Here is a 16,399-nt window from a genome sequence, read left to right on the forward strand (position 1 = left end):
GATTAAAGCAGATAAATATACACACACAAATGAATCACAGTCTTAGGTTCCAAAAGGTTATAGAGGTTGCTGTAATATGCAAGCACTATATGTTCTCTAGGACTAACCCATGCTAAGCAGCTGGGGATCCCTTGCTTATGCTTAGAGACATGGCCCTCCTAAAGTCCAAGCAGCACAGAAATACAATTTCTTCTTGTCAAGGATTTTTATTCCCTTCCCACAGAGTTCAGGGACGAGTCCACATGGATGTCTGATGGGACGAGTCCACATGCATGTCTGCTCTTCATGACTGGGGAGGGGAGGAGATCAATTAACAAGTCTCCATCCGTAAAACAGGGATAATACTTCCCTACCTCCCAGGTGCTGAGGATTGATTTATGAATGTCTGTAAAGTGCTTTGAGCTCTTCCTGTGGCACGTAAAAGCATAAGAACGGCCAGACTGGGTCAGACCAATGGTCCAGCCTAGTATCCTGTCACTAACAGTGGCCAATGCCAGGTGCTTCAGAGGGAATGAACAGAACAGGGCAATTCTGAGTGATTCATCCCTGTCATCCAGGCCCAGCTTCTGGGAGTTGGAGGTTTGGGGACAATCTGAGCATGGGATTGCGTCCCTGCCCATTTTGGCTAACAGTCATTGATGGAGCTATCCTCCATGTACTTATCGCATTCTTTTTTGAACCCCATTATACTTTTGGCCTTCACAGTGTCCCCTGGCAATGAGTTCCACAGGTTGACTGTGCACTGTATGAAGAAGTACATCTTTATGATTGTTTTAAACCTGCTGCCTATTAATTTCACCTGGTGACCCCGAGTTCTAGTGTTATGCGAAGGGATAAATAACACTTCTCTAGTCACTTTCTCCATGAAATTCATGATTCTAGAGACCTCTTTCATATCCCCCACTGGCTGTCTCTTTTCTAAGCTGACCTGTCTCCATCTTTTTAACCTCTCCTCCTATGGAGCTTTCAAAGCGCAAGGCATCATTACCCCTCTTAGATGAGTGCATGTGCACCAGACCCCTCTCATCACCCCTTTGCGGATGCCCGGGGACTCCACCCATGACAACTGCAGGAGGGCTATTAAGCTTCACTGGTGGAGGATCACCATGCAAAAGGGAAGCTCTTTTCTGGAGAGGCCCCGTTTATTCTGCCTTAGCTTGACACAGCCTCCTCTGGATCCACGTGAGCCTGATAGGAGGTTTGTGCCATTCGGCATCCTGCCCACAATTCAATCTGCTCCTGCTGCTGCTCCTGTTCCTTATACTGACACTGACAAACCCGCTCTTCTGCCTCAGGGGATGCGGCCACCAATCATTTAAAGGGGGGGGAGGGGAACCGTGAGAGAGAAATAAGACTGTGTAAGCGCCCTCAGCCTCTATTTACTCAGTGCCTCAAGGACAAGCTTTATCTGACTTACTGGAACCTGGGTGATTTGTAATGAGTAGATTAGATCACAGAACACAGCACCCACATTTCTGGACTGAGGCACCGGGTGTGTGTGTGTGTGTGTGTTCTGGACTGAGGCACCGTGTGTGTGTGTGTGTGTGTGTGTGTGTGAGAGAGAGATAGGTCAAACTTAACCCAATTGCAGAGTCCGGAGCTGAAGAGACAGTGGATTCAGACTGTTCCAGGACTGGGGGATCTCCACCTAGCTTCGAGAAAGGGGACTGTCCCTAGGGTTAGATTGCCCAGAGGTGATGATCCAGAAGTAGGAGTTTCCTGCTCATGTTCTGCTGGGCTTGTGGTTCAGGACATTGAGGGTATGTCTGCACTGTAATAAAACACCCACAGCTGGCTCAGGTCAGCTGGCTCGGGCTCGTGGGGCTTTAAATGTGCCGTGTACATGGTCCCAAACTCACTGCAGTTGTACAGCCCTGCAGCCCGAGTCCCGCAGACCCAGGTCAGCTGAAATGGGCCAGACAAAAGTGTTTTATTGCAGTGTAGACATACCTATAGACATAGCAGAAGCCTGCTGTGAGGAGGCCAAGAGAGGCCTGGCAAATGCTGAAAGGGAGAGGCCGTGGCCAGCAGGAGGTCTCTGCTCTTTGTTAGCTGGCAGCTACTCCCAGCAAGGAAAGCTCCCAGAGCTGTTTTCCTGTTTGTCATTGGCACGACACTGCTGTGAGGAAGCTCACCCAGCTAGATACTACCTGGCAAGCGTAGGGGACACTACTGTGAGGAAGCTCATGCTGGGGGAGTGTTCCTTATTCTTGGCAGGACACTATTTGATGGATGTTCACATGGTGCGAGTCCCAGCTGGCCAACGCGGGGCACTGCTGTGAGGATGCACCAATTGTTGTTGGTATATTCATGGTCACTGGCAGGCCAGGGCTGTGAGGGCGCTCGCAGATGATGGCAGGAGCCAAAACCAAACTGCCCAGGAAGGTAGGATGTGAAAGAATGCCCACCAGCACCCAGTAACACAACAACCACCCCCATCCTGCACAGCAACACAATACCCACGCCTGCCAGCACAGTAACACAACTACCCTCATGCCTGCTCACAGCAACACAACACGCACACCTGCCTGCCAGCACACGGTAGCGCAACAACAACCCCTACACCCGCCAACGTACAGCAACACAACCCCCACATCTGCCAAAGCACAGCAACACAACAACACCCATGCCGGCCAATGCACAGCAACACAACAACACCCATGCCCGCCAACGCACAGCAACACGGCCGTGACCCTCCACATCCCAACACAACAGCCACAGAACAGCAACCCCCATTCTCTGGCCTGCAGTGTGTGTGTTATAAACAGTGTCAGGCTGCCCTACAGTGCCCAAGGGCATGAGTACCAGCCTCAGGGCAGACTACTCAAAACCAGGGCACCAACCCCAAATTGGTTGTGAGTTCTGCATTTAGATTTCACCAACCAAGTATCAAGTATAAACTCCTCAAGTGCTATAACAGCCTTAATATGGAGTTACAGACAGTCCTATTGTGTACTCCGATCTGTCTTGCCACCCAGGTGAGCCTACCTTTGTGACAGATGGTCCCTTACACCAAGTATCACGGCAATATTCAAGTTACTGCCAGTCCCAGAGAACAGTCACTTACTCACGTCAATTGCATCATAGATTCTATACTAAAAACAACGCTTGTAGCCAACCCAATAATAAATTAACTACAATTTTTTAACTAAAGAAAAGGAACAAGAATCATCCACAAGGTTAAAGCAGGAAAACATAACACATACAAACAAGTTACAGCCTTAGGTTTCAAAAAGGAACAGAAGCTTCTATGGTAAGCAAGCTCTAGATGTCCTTTAGGGCTACCCCAGGCTAAACACTAGGGATCTTTTGCTTATGCCTAGTAATCTTTGTCCCCCAGCCCACCCCAGTGTCCAAGTAGCATAAACATACAGTTCATCCTCCTGTCCACCAGCACTAGGGCCATTTACAAACCCAAGCCACCCCGCTGGTCTCCTGTCCCTACATCGCTGAACTGTGGTTGGGGGAGTGAGGAGAACCTTCTTCATGGTGAAATTCACCATGTGGAGAGGACCTGCAAAAGGCCTAAGCACCCACAACTGCCCTAGATTGAGGGCTTAGGTGGGACTTAACTGGTACATGGACCTGCACTGCCCCTGTGCATGGGGGCAATTGCACCATTCACCCCTTCTTAGACTGTAAACTTGGGGCGGCGGGGAAGAAATGCTGTTCCCATGTGCTTGCCCAGTGTCTAGTATAAACAGGGCCTTGATCCAGACTGAGGTGTCCAAGAACTACCACGATGTACATAGAATCACAGGACTGGAAGGGACCTCGAGAGGTCATCTAGTCCAGTCCCCTGCACTCATGGCAGGACTAAATATTATCTAGACCATCCTTGACAGGTGTTTGTCTAACCTGTTCTTAAAAATCTCCAATGATGGAGATTCTACAACCTCCCTCGGCAATTTATTCCAGTGCTTAACCACCCAGACAGGAAGTTTTTCCTTACATCCAACCTAAACCTCCCTTGCTGTGATTTAAGCTCATTGCTTCTTGTCCTGTCTTCAGAGGTTAAAGAGAACAATTTTCTCCCTCCTGCTTGTAACAACCTTTTTATGTACTTGAAATCTGTCATCCTGCCCCCTCTCTGTCTTCTCTTTTCCAGACTAATCAAACCCAGTTTTTTTCTATCTTCCCTCATAGGTCATGTTTTCAAGATCTTTAATCAGTTTTGTTGCTCTTCTCTGGACTTTCCTGAAATGTGGCGTTCAGAACTGGACACAATACTCCAGTTGAGCCCTAATTTATAGTACATAGTATACAGGGATTAAGAGGAAGGATGATCTTGTATTGGTTAGGGTTTTTTATTCCTTTCTCCCCTTCTGCTTTGAGTTGCAAACTCAGCTGATGGCAGGAATTCCCTTGCAAGTCTCAAGTTCAAGGAGCATAGGGGGGTAAACAACAAAATCTTTGGTCCCTTTTAATGTTTCACTCTAGACCGCGTGAGGTTGACGGGCCTTCCTTGTCGGGCTGGACACCACACCTTGTGTCGGAGACCAGCATTTCACACTTAGATAATGTTTCTCTTCTGTCTGGTGTTATATGTGGTTACAGAGGCTTACAATGCAAAAACACTCAAATATTACCGTAAAATATGGGCTACGGAGGTTATGAGTGAGATTAATGCAGGCAGGAAATCAAAAGTGTTCCATACAGTCTAAATACTAACCACACTCTTATCATTCTAATGCCTGCCTTAACAATACTAACACACAGGTGAGCCAGACTGGTTCCAGCTATGCATTTGTCAGTGTTGTGTGGAGACCTGGGGATCTTAGCATGAGCTGGCTCTTGGTCTGCCAGCATCACAAGTACATTTTGTTATTTTATTTTTAAACCCTTTACTAATGTGGCTATTTTTATCTGAAGCCCTAAAAATCCACCCAAATGTCCTCCCCCGATGAGGTAAACAGGAGATGGGATTAGTGACATTACATTTAATCATCCCCTTTATTCCTACACAGGGGCTGGTTAACAAGGAGGCTTTTCTTCTCTCTGATCCATGTGTCACTCAGGGAGCATGCAGCCAAAGGGTTGTTCCTTTCTCCTCCTCTGAGGAGATCACAATGCTGAACTCTCATTCTTCCAGGGGCTGGAGTTACTTGGCATGGAGGTGTGTAATGCACTGATGCTATACTGCCACAGAGCTCTGAAAGCCTCAGCACTGAACAGCCTGTCTGCAAAGGAGACGAGTCACAAGGACTAACAGTTTGATGCCAGGACAGCATCTACAGGGACTGAAGCCCTCAGTCACAGACAGGCTGACATGGGGCAGCAGTTTCATGGAGGGACTGATTTCGAGGGGAGGTGCATGAACTATCAAGCATGTACAAAGTCCTATAGTGGGACAGTAGCTCCAGCAGCAGGAAGCGTGTGTGGGGGAGGTTTACAAGGACTCACCCACCCATACCAATTGAAAAAGAATCCAAAAGTTTCCAACTCTCGCTATCTTTTTGTTCTGTTTTGTACAGCACCTAGCACAATGGGCCCTGGTCCACAACCGGAGCTCCTAGGTGCGACTGCGATACAGCTAACAATATGAAGGCAGGAAACTGCTCTAACTGTGCGGGAGACGTCAGGGTTCCCCAGCACAAGACGGGCCTTATTTGTGGTTCTTCAGATTGGGATAGGATATCACGTGGGCATTCAAAGCCCGGCATCTCACTCCCTAGACTGCTACAGTGCCCAGGCCTGACCTGGAAGATGGACACAGGATCTGGTGAGTCCATTCACCCAGATTAAAAACATGCGCCTGAGAAAAGGAGTCGAGAGGTAGATCTACAACAGCAAAAAAAGAGCAATGGCAGCAACCCTCAGAGTCCGGGTCAACCGACTTGGGTTCATGGGGCTCACGCTGCAGGTCTAAAAATAGCAGAGTAGATGTTCGGGCTCGGGCTGGAGGCCGGGCTGCAAGATCCTCCCCCTTCACAGGCAGGAGAGCCCCAAATGTCTGCTCTGTTTTTAGCTCTACACCACGAACCCAAGTCAGTTGATCTGGGCTCTGAGACTAGCTGGCATGGGTTGATTTTTTTGGCTGTGTGGACGTACCCTGGATGGCTCAGGATTGTCAGTGGGCTCTGGAGCCTTTCCCCGAGCTTGCTGGATTGAACACTCCGGCTCATGGCCAGAGTGACTGTCAGGTTCTCCTTGTACACAGTAGATTGCAGGGCTGCGACCTGCAGGTCAGGCTTCTGTACTCGACCTGGACAAACTACAGAGCTTCCATCCTGGAGAGAGATACGAGAGATGTGGGACTGAAGACTGTTACCATCTTCTGGCTGTTTGTGGCCTACACGAGATGGGAAAGGAGGCCCCTTGGTTAGCACTGAATTGGAGACTGAATGTCCCTTGTTCATTGAAGGGGTTGCCCTGTTTGGGATAAGTGGCAAGGATACCTCACCACTGCCCGTGCCACACCTGTTGTGCAGAGAATCAGAGGGCTCACATCACTCTCCAGGGTAGCCAGCCTGACCCCATCCACCAGCACTAGCGCCATTTACAAACCCAAGCTACCCCACGGGTCTCCTGTCCCTGCATCTCTGAACTGTGGTAGGGTGAGTGAGAAGAACCTTCTTCATGGTGAAATTCACCTCTGTGGAGAGGACCTGCAAACGGCCTAAGCACCCACGTCTCCTCTAGATTGAGGGCTTAGGTGGGACTTAACTGGTACATGGACCTGCACTGGCCCCTGTGCATGGGGGCAATTGCACCACTCACCCCTTCTTAGATTGTAAACTTGGGGGGGTGGGATGGGAGGAAATGCTGCTCCCAAGTGCTTGCCCAGTGTCTAGTATAAACAGGGTCCTGATCCTGACTGAGGTGTCCAGGCACTACCACGATATACATCGTATGCGGGGATTGGGAAGAAGGATGGTCTTGTCCTGGACTGAAACTCTGGAGCGCCTTGTTCTGCCATAGGCTGCTGTGGGACCCGGGGGACGTCACTATGCATGGGATCTTCTAAAGCAGCTCAGGGAGACCACATCTAATGGCACAGGAACCGAAGGGGGTACAACTGGACTTGAATCTATTGAGGATGGAGATCAGAAGAGGATAGCTAACCATCAGAGAAGTGAGGCTCTGTAACAGCATCCCATCAGGAGTAGGAGGGGGGCAAAGAGCCTATCTACTTTTAAAATGGAGCGCGATACATTTCTGAACAAGATTACATGACAGAATTGCCTGCAATAACAGGGGACTAGATTGGCAACCCCAGCTGTGATCTCTCAGAACCTCAATTCTCCATCTCTAAAAGGGAGGCAACAGTCCTTCCTTTCCACCCATCCTTTGTCTGCCTTGCCTAGTTGGACTGCAAGTCATTTGGGGCAGGGACTGTCCCTCATTATGTACAGCACCTGGCACAATGAGACCCCCATATCAGTTGTGGCCTCTATGAACTACTGTAATAACAATGAACGATAATAATAACCTGGAGCCCTAGTCTGAACCAGATGGGGATTTGGACTGAAGTGGAACCAGAATAAAGAAATGAAAAGTACGTAGCACAGGGTTCTCGCTGCTCTGCTCTTCTTCCCCCTTCGGAGGTTCTTAACTTTACACTCCTTCCTCCAGAGGAGTTTTGAAGTCACAGAAAACATTTTCCAAACCTAATATTAGTTCCAGATGTTCACAGACATTTTGGTTTGTACCTCACTCTGTAAAACACATTTTCTCTCTCTTTTTTTTAAGTGCAGAGCCTGCTTTGTCTATGACATAATCTGCTAGCAGCCCCGCCAGTGTGCGCGCTCACTCGCGCGCTCTCCCCCTTCGAACAGCTCATGTTCGAACAAAGAGCATCCCTCATCTGCCAAGTTGTCACGCACATGGAGTTGTAAGTAATTTCCACAAACTTTAAGGAACAGTTCGGGATGCGATTGTTCCTTCTTCTTTTCTGGCTGCTGAGTGGAGAGCCGCTCTCTCGCCGTTGCACGGTGTTGAAAGTATGGTTTGCTTCGCACACAAATTCACCTTGAGAACAGTCCTGGTAACATCCAAGGTTTTGAGGGCTGTGTTTTTCTAAGCACCAGTAATAAGCCTTTAAAAGTGTATTTATTCAGGGAGTTGGGTGGGCAGGTATTCCCCGAGAGGCCTTCATTTCTCTCACCCTCGCTCCCCAGCACCTCTGTCCTGCACACCGAGACAAAGAAAAAGCAGGGCTGGCTCCTGACCCTGCTCCTGGATGAAGAAGAGGATAAAATTATTTTTGGCTCAGGAAAAGGGCTTCTTCCACTTGCCAGCAGAATAGGAGGCCAAGGGTTTTGTCGAGATTAGACGCTGGAGCCTTTGGGGGACAGGCAGAGGGCCAGATGCCATACAGGAGCAAATCCTGCCATGCAGCCAGAGGGTGGGTTGGCACAGTGCTAGCAGAGGGCATTGCCAGGAATCACAATATTAGGAGGTTATAACTCTAATTTTTCTTTAAAAAATACGGATTATCTTCCCACTCTTAAGACCTGGAGATCTCAGGAATAAACTCCAGCAGCATCAAGACCATAGCTGGTTTTTGGATGGTATGGCTGTGCTGCCAGAATGACCCTGCTGTCTCTCTGGGGGAGGGGGCATGGCCAGCTGCCCTACTGAGAGAAGAAGAGTGGAAAACCTCAACTTGCCCCAAAACGGAGGCATAGCTTTTCCAGGGGGCTCCTGTTTTTAGGTTTTTGCTATTGATTTTATGCAAAAGTCACACAGAGACTGGTGACGGGCAGCAGTATGAGAAAGCAAGAGAAAGAGAGAGATACTCACCTGGAGGCACCCAGGGGCTCGTTCTCCGAGTAGCTGGGCACCCACACGTCCCAATGAAGTCAACGGGACCAGCGGAGCTCAGCGCCTTGGAAAAATTAGGCCCCTTGGTGTCTCCAGTTGGACGTCCAAAAATCAAGGCATCTAAAATTAGTAGCTCCACAGGCTTGAGAAAGAAGGAGGGAACATTTGGATACAAACGACTGAGCGAAGAGAGAACTTTGGGGTTTGCTCTTTATTTATTTATTTTTTAATGTCTGTTCGTTGTTTTGGTTTTTGTGTGTTCAGAGTGAGGGGCATGCGGCTCTCGGGAATGATTTTCTTTGCATGTCAAACACATGGCAAAAAGAAAAGAAAATAATAATAATAATCTGTATTTCCTGCTGCAGCTGTCACACGGAGGTCCAGCCACATCAGAGAAGAAACCCCATGTTTCCCTCATCTGGCCTCACCTGACAAATGTGTGAGCAATCTGGAATCTCCATCCAAAACACAGTGCTTCCTTTACCGTGTTGCTTTCCTTTTGCACACTGAGGGTGCCCCTCCAATGCAAAGAACAAACCTGCCATGCTTGGAAACTGGAACCGTAACCCAGGCATTGCAACGGCATTGGATAGCTTTGGAAATGGAAGTCAGTGACAGGGAGGGAGGGAAACTTACTTTGAGACTGGGTCTGAGGTGTAAACAAATGAGGGGCATCAATTCTGACTGCCCATAGCGGAGGCCCCTGCAAATGATCAGTGGCCTCAGAAGGATGCGCTGATCTTTCCCCTGACAACGAAAATCTAGCCTCTGTAGCACAGATGCTTAGTAATGGGGGCCATATAAATACCTGAAAGAGAAATCTGACAGGAAGAACAGATGGGACCAAAAATCCCTGCTGGTATAATTTGGTGCAGCTTCCTTGGTTGCTCCAGTTTACACCAGAAGAGAATTTAGCCCATAGGTATTCAGAAAGTTACAGAGTGAATAAACCCACAAAAATCCACCCACCACTAATAGCCAAATTCTTCTCTCGCCTGCATTTCCCTGGCTTACCCCTGCCGAGCTGAGAGAAGGAATTGGTTATGAATGATCACAGTGAGATAGCGCCTCTGACGAAATCATCACACACTCAGAGTCCCAGGTTCCCAGGACTCATCCTCCATCAGTCATGATCAGGAGTCTTCTGCTCACTGCCAGCCAGAGGCACTTTAATGTCTCCCTGCCCCACCCTGGTGCGGGTGCCAGCACCCTGCCCTGCACTGAAAAGGTGCATGACCAGCTCCTGCTTAGTCTGCAACAACAGCAATGGAAAGGCTTTCTGAAGAGGAGCCTCTACTAGTCACCAGCCTGTGGCTTGGCGCACACACCCCTCCGTACTACCCATTTGGATACAAAGGTGTGTCAAAGTGACTGCGACTGGAGCGAGGTGTTACGTGGTGACAAGAGTATCCGGAGGGCGCTGAGCCTGCCCCAAAGAGAGAGCAGTAGTGAGGGAACGGTCTCAGAACCAGCAGGCCTCTGGTGGGCTACGCTCACCAGCGCAGATGCTGTGGGCACATCTGTGCAGGCCTCATGGAGAGGCTCAATCTGTCTGGTAGCGCTTCAGAGTGACGCCCACCAGCCGGGCCCGTTCCTCAGGCTTCTGCAGAGCATGGTTTAGTAATGCATACAGTGGTGGAGCCTAGCCCCTGCTAGCGCTGACATGTGTAGCCTCTAGGAGGCGCTCAGACAGCACGGCAATGAGCATGGGATGGGGAGACAGATAGCACCAGGAAAAACAAATGTAAACAACCCCACCCACATGTAAACCCCCTAGCCTGTGAGATTTGCAACACAATGTTCCAAAGAAGGAACCTGTAATATATATATATAGAGAGAGAAAAACCCACATGCACCATGACTTTGAACTTTCATAGTTAAATGAACCCCAAATCCTCCATTAATTGCAAGATAAGGAACTGAGTTTTGCCTGGTTTTCTCACTGAGCAGAGCTTGAGCAGCAGCTTTCAACACCTTTGGTGCTATGTTTTAGAATACATCATTTTTAATTACTCATCCAGACCCATCAACAAGTTTCACATCCTTCCACCTTGACCTGCAGGCCCCTGAATCATGCTCTGAGTCTCAGCCAAAACATTGACGAGCCTCAGGGGACTGGGTCCACGTTCTGTGTTTATAGCTAAACTCCAAAACCAGGTGAGTTTCAGGTGCTGTTAGCGAAGCTTTGCACAGCTCTAGCTGAGGTCTCAGTTTTGTAGGTTGCCCAGTTGCTACAAAACTTTTGAAATGCAAACAACTTCTTTGTAGTTACCAAACACTTTTCTCTAATTTTTCCAAGTAACAGAATCTACAGAGGCCTTCAGCAGCCACTCCCGGTGCAGGAGCTTTGACACTACACTCCAGCTGGTGTCTGTGTTCCGTACCCTTCTGCACAAAGCCAACAAAATCCCGAGGACAGAGCTCGGACCCATCTGTGGCCAGCAATCTCGGGCACAGAATCAGTTAACATTGCTGTGGCACTTCCGGAGCTGCTGCCCTTTGTCCTCACCTACCTATGTAGAGGTCAGTGTCCGTGTACTCATCAACCTTCTTGTGCTGAAGGATATAATCGGAGACCTTTGTCCCGATCGCAGGCTGGACGTCCAGCCACTCCAGAGAGACCACGGTGCTGGAGGGCTCTACGCTGGGGGATAAGCGCAACCTGGGCAGGGCACAAACAAAGCAGAACTCCTGGAGATCAGCTTGCACTCTGAGGAAAGGCAGCCTGTTAAAGCAGCTTCTGAACATATGCCTATGGGCTCTCTCGCACATTCAGACACAAACACATGAACACAAGAAACACGGAGACAATAGGAAGGGGAGGGAGAAAAAAAACAAAAAAGGAAACTTTCAGCCAGGTGGAGTCAGATCCTGCTGTATGCTGTTCCCTCCTCCACCTGCTCCCTGAAGAACCTTGGCCTCGTGACTCCTTCTGCATCAGCGTCTCTGGGCTATGAACCTACCGCCGACTGAGTGGCCAAACCCATCCCACCTGAAGGGCTCTCTGCCTTCTCATTAAAACCCTCATAACTACGTCCCTGCAATCTCAGATCAGCTCAGTGACCCTATGGAGAACGGATATCAAGCAGCACGAGAGAGTGAAAGAGGAGAGCAAGAAGGTCAAACTTTCCCTCCGTGTGTCTCCATGCTACCCAGCTTATACCCAGATGGGGTATAAGTGAAGAGAGAATCTAGCCCAGGTTGTGTCTGAATGGGAGTGAAGGACTGCAAGAGTGTGCATGTCCAAGAGTGTGTACGAGTGTGTGTGTGCAAGAGGGCTTGTGAGCGAGTCTGAGCATGTGTGTAAGCAAAAGAAAGAACGGGATGGATATGTACAAAGGGTGAGTCAGAGAGCGTGTGTGTGTGTGAGAGAGAACGGGAGTGTATGTGCGAGGAGAGAGAGGGGTCTGATTCTTCATGGTATGTGCCTTGTATCATAGAATTGTAGGACTGGAAGGGTTCTTGAGAAGTCATCTACTTCAGCCCCTTGCACACATGGCAGGACACCATCACCATCACTGACACCAGTGCAAAGAAGAGCATAAAGTGCCACCAGGTCAGAATCATGCCGACCTTGCGCCCCCTTAGGACTGTAGTCAATGACAACACAAGGTGCAGGGCTATTAACAACTAGGCTCTGAGAGTACCAGTGTATTTGCTAAGCTCAGGATGGGAAATCAATGCCGTCTGAGGGTACTGGCTTACTAAAACGATGTTCTCTTCCTAGTGGAGAGCTGGAGCCAGTCTCTCTTCCTGCTGTCTCAGCTAATTCCCCATCAGTTTGCTCCTGATTTGTTCTCACTCTGACAAGCCACAATGAATTGCATTGTAATTCCATTTCTTTCACCGTTTTAAATCCCATTCTACAAGCCGTACTAATAAGGTGATGAAAAACAACAAAGAAACCTCCCAGGGCCGCAGGCAGCATCAGGATATCTGAAAGGCCTCAGTCACACAGCAAGATGCACTGGGCCGGGGACCTGAGTTTGAATGCAGGAGCCAGGAGGCACCTGTGGGCAAAACCGTAACCCCACTCAGCGAACCAGAAGAGGACTGAGTATGTGCTGACCACACCACAACATGGAAGTCATTCACCAAGAGATACATACACAGGCTGAGGGAGAGGACTGCAGTTTGGGAGTCCATTCTCGTCGAAGGCATTCAGGTCACATCGGCACCAATCCTCGATAACGTCTCCTTTCCCTGAGCACCAGTATGAGCTCATCAGGGCTCCCCTGAAGGCCTGGAAAGTTTTATTAAAAAGAAACAAACATGTAAACGCTGAAAGCTCAGGGAAATCAGCTAACACCTAGTCCTTACCCTGCCCCAATTATCAATGTCAATGTCATTAGGTCTGGAAAGGATGAAGTAGGGGCTTGTGCATGCAATGGGACTCAGGAGACCTGGGTTTAATTCCCAGCTCTGCCACTGACTTCCCATGTGTCCTTGGGAAAGTCATTTAATCACTCCGTGCTTCAGTTCCCATGTCTGTGGGATAATGGGGGATAATGATTTGGTCTTGATTGTTTAGACTGTACACTTCTTCCAGCAGGGCCTGTATCTCTTTATGTATCTGTACAGCACCGACCACAAAGGGAGTCTTTTGAGATGTAAAAGGGCTCATGTGGTCCCCTGGGACTTTATTGCAGAAGGACAGGGATAAACCCAATTCCAACAAATCTGGGCTCCCTTAACTTGACCTGAAGTTTCAGTAGGATGTACTACTGTTCTTTACTTCCAACTTTTAATATTTCTTATGTTCCACCCCAGAACTGACTGCATTTCAAAGGTGAGTAGAATGACTCTTGAATAAAAAGCACCCAGAGGCCATCATGCATGCTGTACTCACACACTCCTGACTCATATGAGCAGTCCAACTGAAGTGAGTGGTGCTACTTGCTTGAGTAAGGATTACTCACAAGAGTAAGAATTGCAGGACTAGGTACCCTAGTCGGTACAACCAGAAGAGTTTGTAAAAGCACTTTAGGGAGTACATCTAATGGAAATTATTAATACCTATGCACTGCCATTAACATGACAAGAACTCCTCACTGCGGTTGCTACCGCCTCAGAGGACTGATACTACAATATAAGCTCAGGAGCAATGATGATCCTCACGGATCAGACAGCACGATTGGCCCTAAATTAGTAAAGGTGAAATCATTTTTAAAAAAATCTAACTTCCTTAGAATCTATTCCTGATGATTGTTCACTTTTTGCTGTTCACTCGGCTTAGGACAGAGAGACAGAGCAGGTCAGTTTCACTGCCTGGTTCTCACGCGCTAGCCCCAGGCTGCTGGAGCTGAGTTGCTAATACCGCAGGGGAATGCTTAAAACAAAACCAGCACCCCGGTCTAGTGGTTCAGCTCTGTAACTGGGTCTCAGGAAACCCGGGTTGTAGAGACAGGAGTCCCTCCCACCGGCTGCGTAACCTTAAGTTGCTTCACCTCTGTTGCCCCTCTCCTCCTTTGTCAGTCTCCTCTACTTAGACTATTAGCTCTTTGGGGCAGGGGCTGTCTCCCACTATGTGAACGTACAGCACCTGGCACTCAGGCGCTCCAGCCTCCGTTTAGGTTTCTAAGAGATATGGCAATAATGAAACTCTGACTTCACTGTAATTGTTTTTTAAAATCTGCTTCTATTAGATTTTGCAACTCCTTTCCCAAGGTATTAGAAGACCTACATTTTGGATCCCAAACTTCTGAGCAGTGTCCCCTATAGACCTAACAGCTCTCTTGGCTTTCCCGCCCCAGCCAGCTCTGACCTGACAAATCCCCAGTACTTAAAGCAGCACTACTTCACCCCCTTCAAATCTCCAAAAGTGCCCGATCGCAGCTGCCTGGCCCACGTGAGAAGACTAACTTTAAGGGCTATACCTTAAAGACTGAAATCACCCCTTGGAGAGGATAGGAATGGCTTCAGCAGATTTGGTATTTAACACAACACTGTAGTAAATACACCTTCCTCGAACCATTGAGAAAAAGGGTATAAATAGAGACATACGTCACACTCTATTGTTTCAGAGTAGCAGCCGTGTTAGTCTGTATTCGCAAAAAGAAAAGGAGGACTTGTGGCACCTTAGAGACTAACCAATTTATTTGAGCATAAGCTTTCGTGAGCTACAGCTCACTTCATCGAATGCATCTGATGAAGTGAGCTGTAGCTCACGAAAGCTTATGCTCAAATAAATTGGTTAGTCTCTAAGGTGCCACAAGTCCTCCTTTTCTTTTTACTCTATTGTTTGGGATTTTAACAATTTCCCCAAACACGCAACCACCTTTATAACAAGGCGCCTTGAGTCACCCAAGTCTGCAATAGTTCTGCTTCCAGGCATTTATTAAATGTTTCCCACTCAAAAAATAAAAATAAAAGGGCGGGGGGGGGGGGCAGAGGGAAAGGGATGAGAAAGAGAGCAAAAGAGAGAGAAAATACATCATTATTCTTTAGATCCTAAGTAAAAGCCTAAAAGCGGAAAGGGTATTTTTAGACAATTAGAGAATGTCTAGAACAGACAGACAGATCAGATGCATGAGAATGAATTGTCCCATGTTACAACCATATAATAATCTCTCAACCTGCATTACCCAGAGGGTCTGCTATAACTAACGTGACCAGGAATTAATGGAAAGGAAAAATACATAAGCAAAAATACATCAGGCCCACTCCATAACTGGGGGATGTGGGGGGCTGTACTGCTGACCTAGGTACAATGCCATAGGTGGCTGCCCGGGATGATTCTTTCTAAATGGGGCCACAGATTGGATGGGATTTCCTGATGGTTTTGAAAGAAGAGGAGAAACTGACACATGGATTTTAGAAAAGCATGAGGGAGCCTGAGAGAGAGAGAAGGTTGGATTTCCAAGAGGATTCGAAGGGCATGGAGCTGAGAGTACTCTCCAGCCAGGCCAGGAATGGGGAAGGAAAGACGTTAGACCATCCTTGGCCTTTGAACTGCTCCTCCTGCTCCATGTTATGTGTCCTGCAATAGACTCACTGTTTACAGCTCCCTGCTGGCCCACATGGGTGCGGGCTCCCCTCACATCTCCAGCCAACAGGGGAGACTCAGGGAGCTTGCTGGAGTGAGCGGGGCCATGTGCAGCGTGTCGGAGCAGAGCACCAGGTGGAGCCGAAGAGAGAGAAAACACCTGAGCCACTCAATAGGAAATAGCTTCCAGCTCTCTGAGCTCAAGGTCCGCTAGCGCCTATGGGGTGGGAGCCTGCAGAGACAGCTGTGTCAGGCTGCCCAGGAAAGTCACCTGGGCCCAAAGCAAAGTCTGCGAAGCAATGAATTTCCTCTCAGTGACTACACTGCTCTCCTGCCACCCCCGCACCCTGCACTGCCCTCCTGCCACCCCCGTACCGCTAGGGTTGCCAGGCGTCCAGTTTTCGACCAGAATACCCAGTCAAAAAGGGTCATGGCGGCTCCTGTTGGCACTGTTGACCGTGCCGTTAAAAGTCTGGTTGGCAGAGAAGTGGGGCTAAGACAGGCTCCCTGCCTGGCTCCATGCAGCTCCCGGAAGCAGCTGGCACGTCTCTGCAGCCCCGAAGTGGCCGGCAATCAGAGAAGCGCCGCACGATGCCCCCGCCCCCTAGCTCAGCGCCTGCAGCTCCCTTTGGCTGGGAACCGTGAGCA

At 48.8% G+C, this 16,399-nt stretch overlaps 1 protein-coding gene across 2 annotated transcripts in view; it reads right to left on the bottom strand.

Annotated features, from left to right (window-relative positions):
* ASTN2 (astrotactin 2) overlaps positions 1-16,399 on the bottom strand; it is a 589,627-nt gene that overhangs the window by 136,626 nt on the left and 436,602 nt on the right. For both annotated transcript variants that reach the window (XM_074973795.1, XM_074973796.1), the window contains exons 18-19: positions 12,876-13,009; positions 11,280-11,428 (exon numbers count right to left, since the gene is read on the bottom strand). In XM_074973795.1, coding sequence (XP_074829896.1) covers positions 11,280-11,428; positions 12,876-13,009 — 283 coding nt within the window. The remainder of the gene's footprint in view (positions 1-11,279; positions 11,429-12,875; positions 13,010-16,399) is intronic.

Source organism: Natator depressus, chromosome 16 (assembly GCF_965152275.1).
Source record: "Natator depressus isolate rNatDep1 chromosome 16, rNatDep2.hap1, whole genome shotgun sequence".
Lineage (NCBI taxonomy): Eukaryota > Metazoa > Chordata > Testudines > Cheloniidae > Natator > Natator depressus.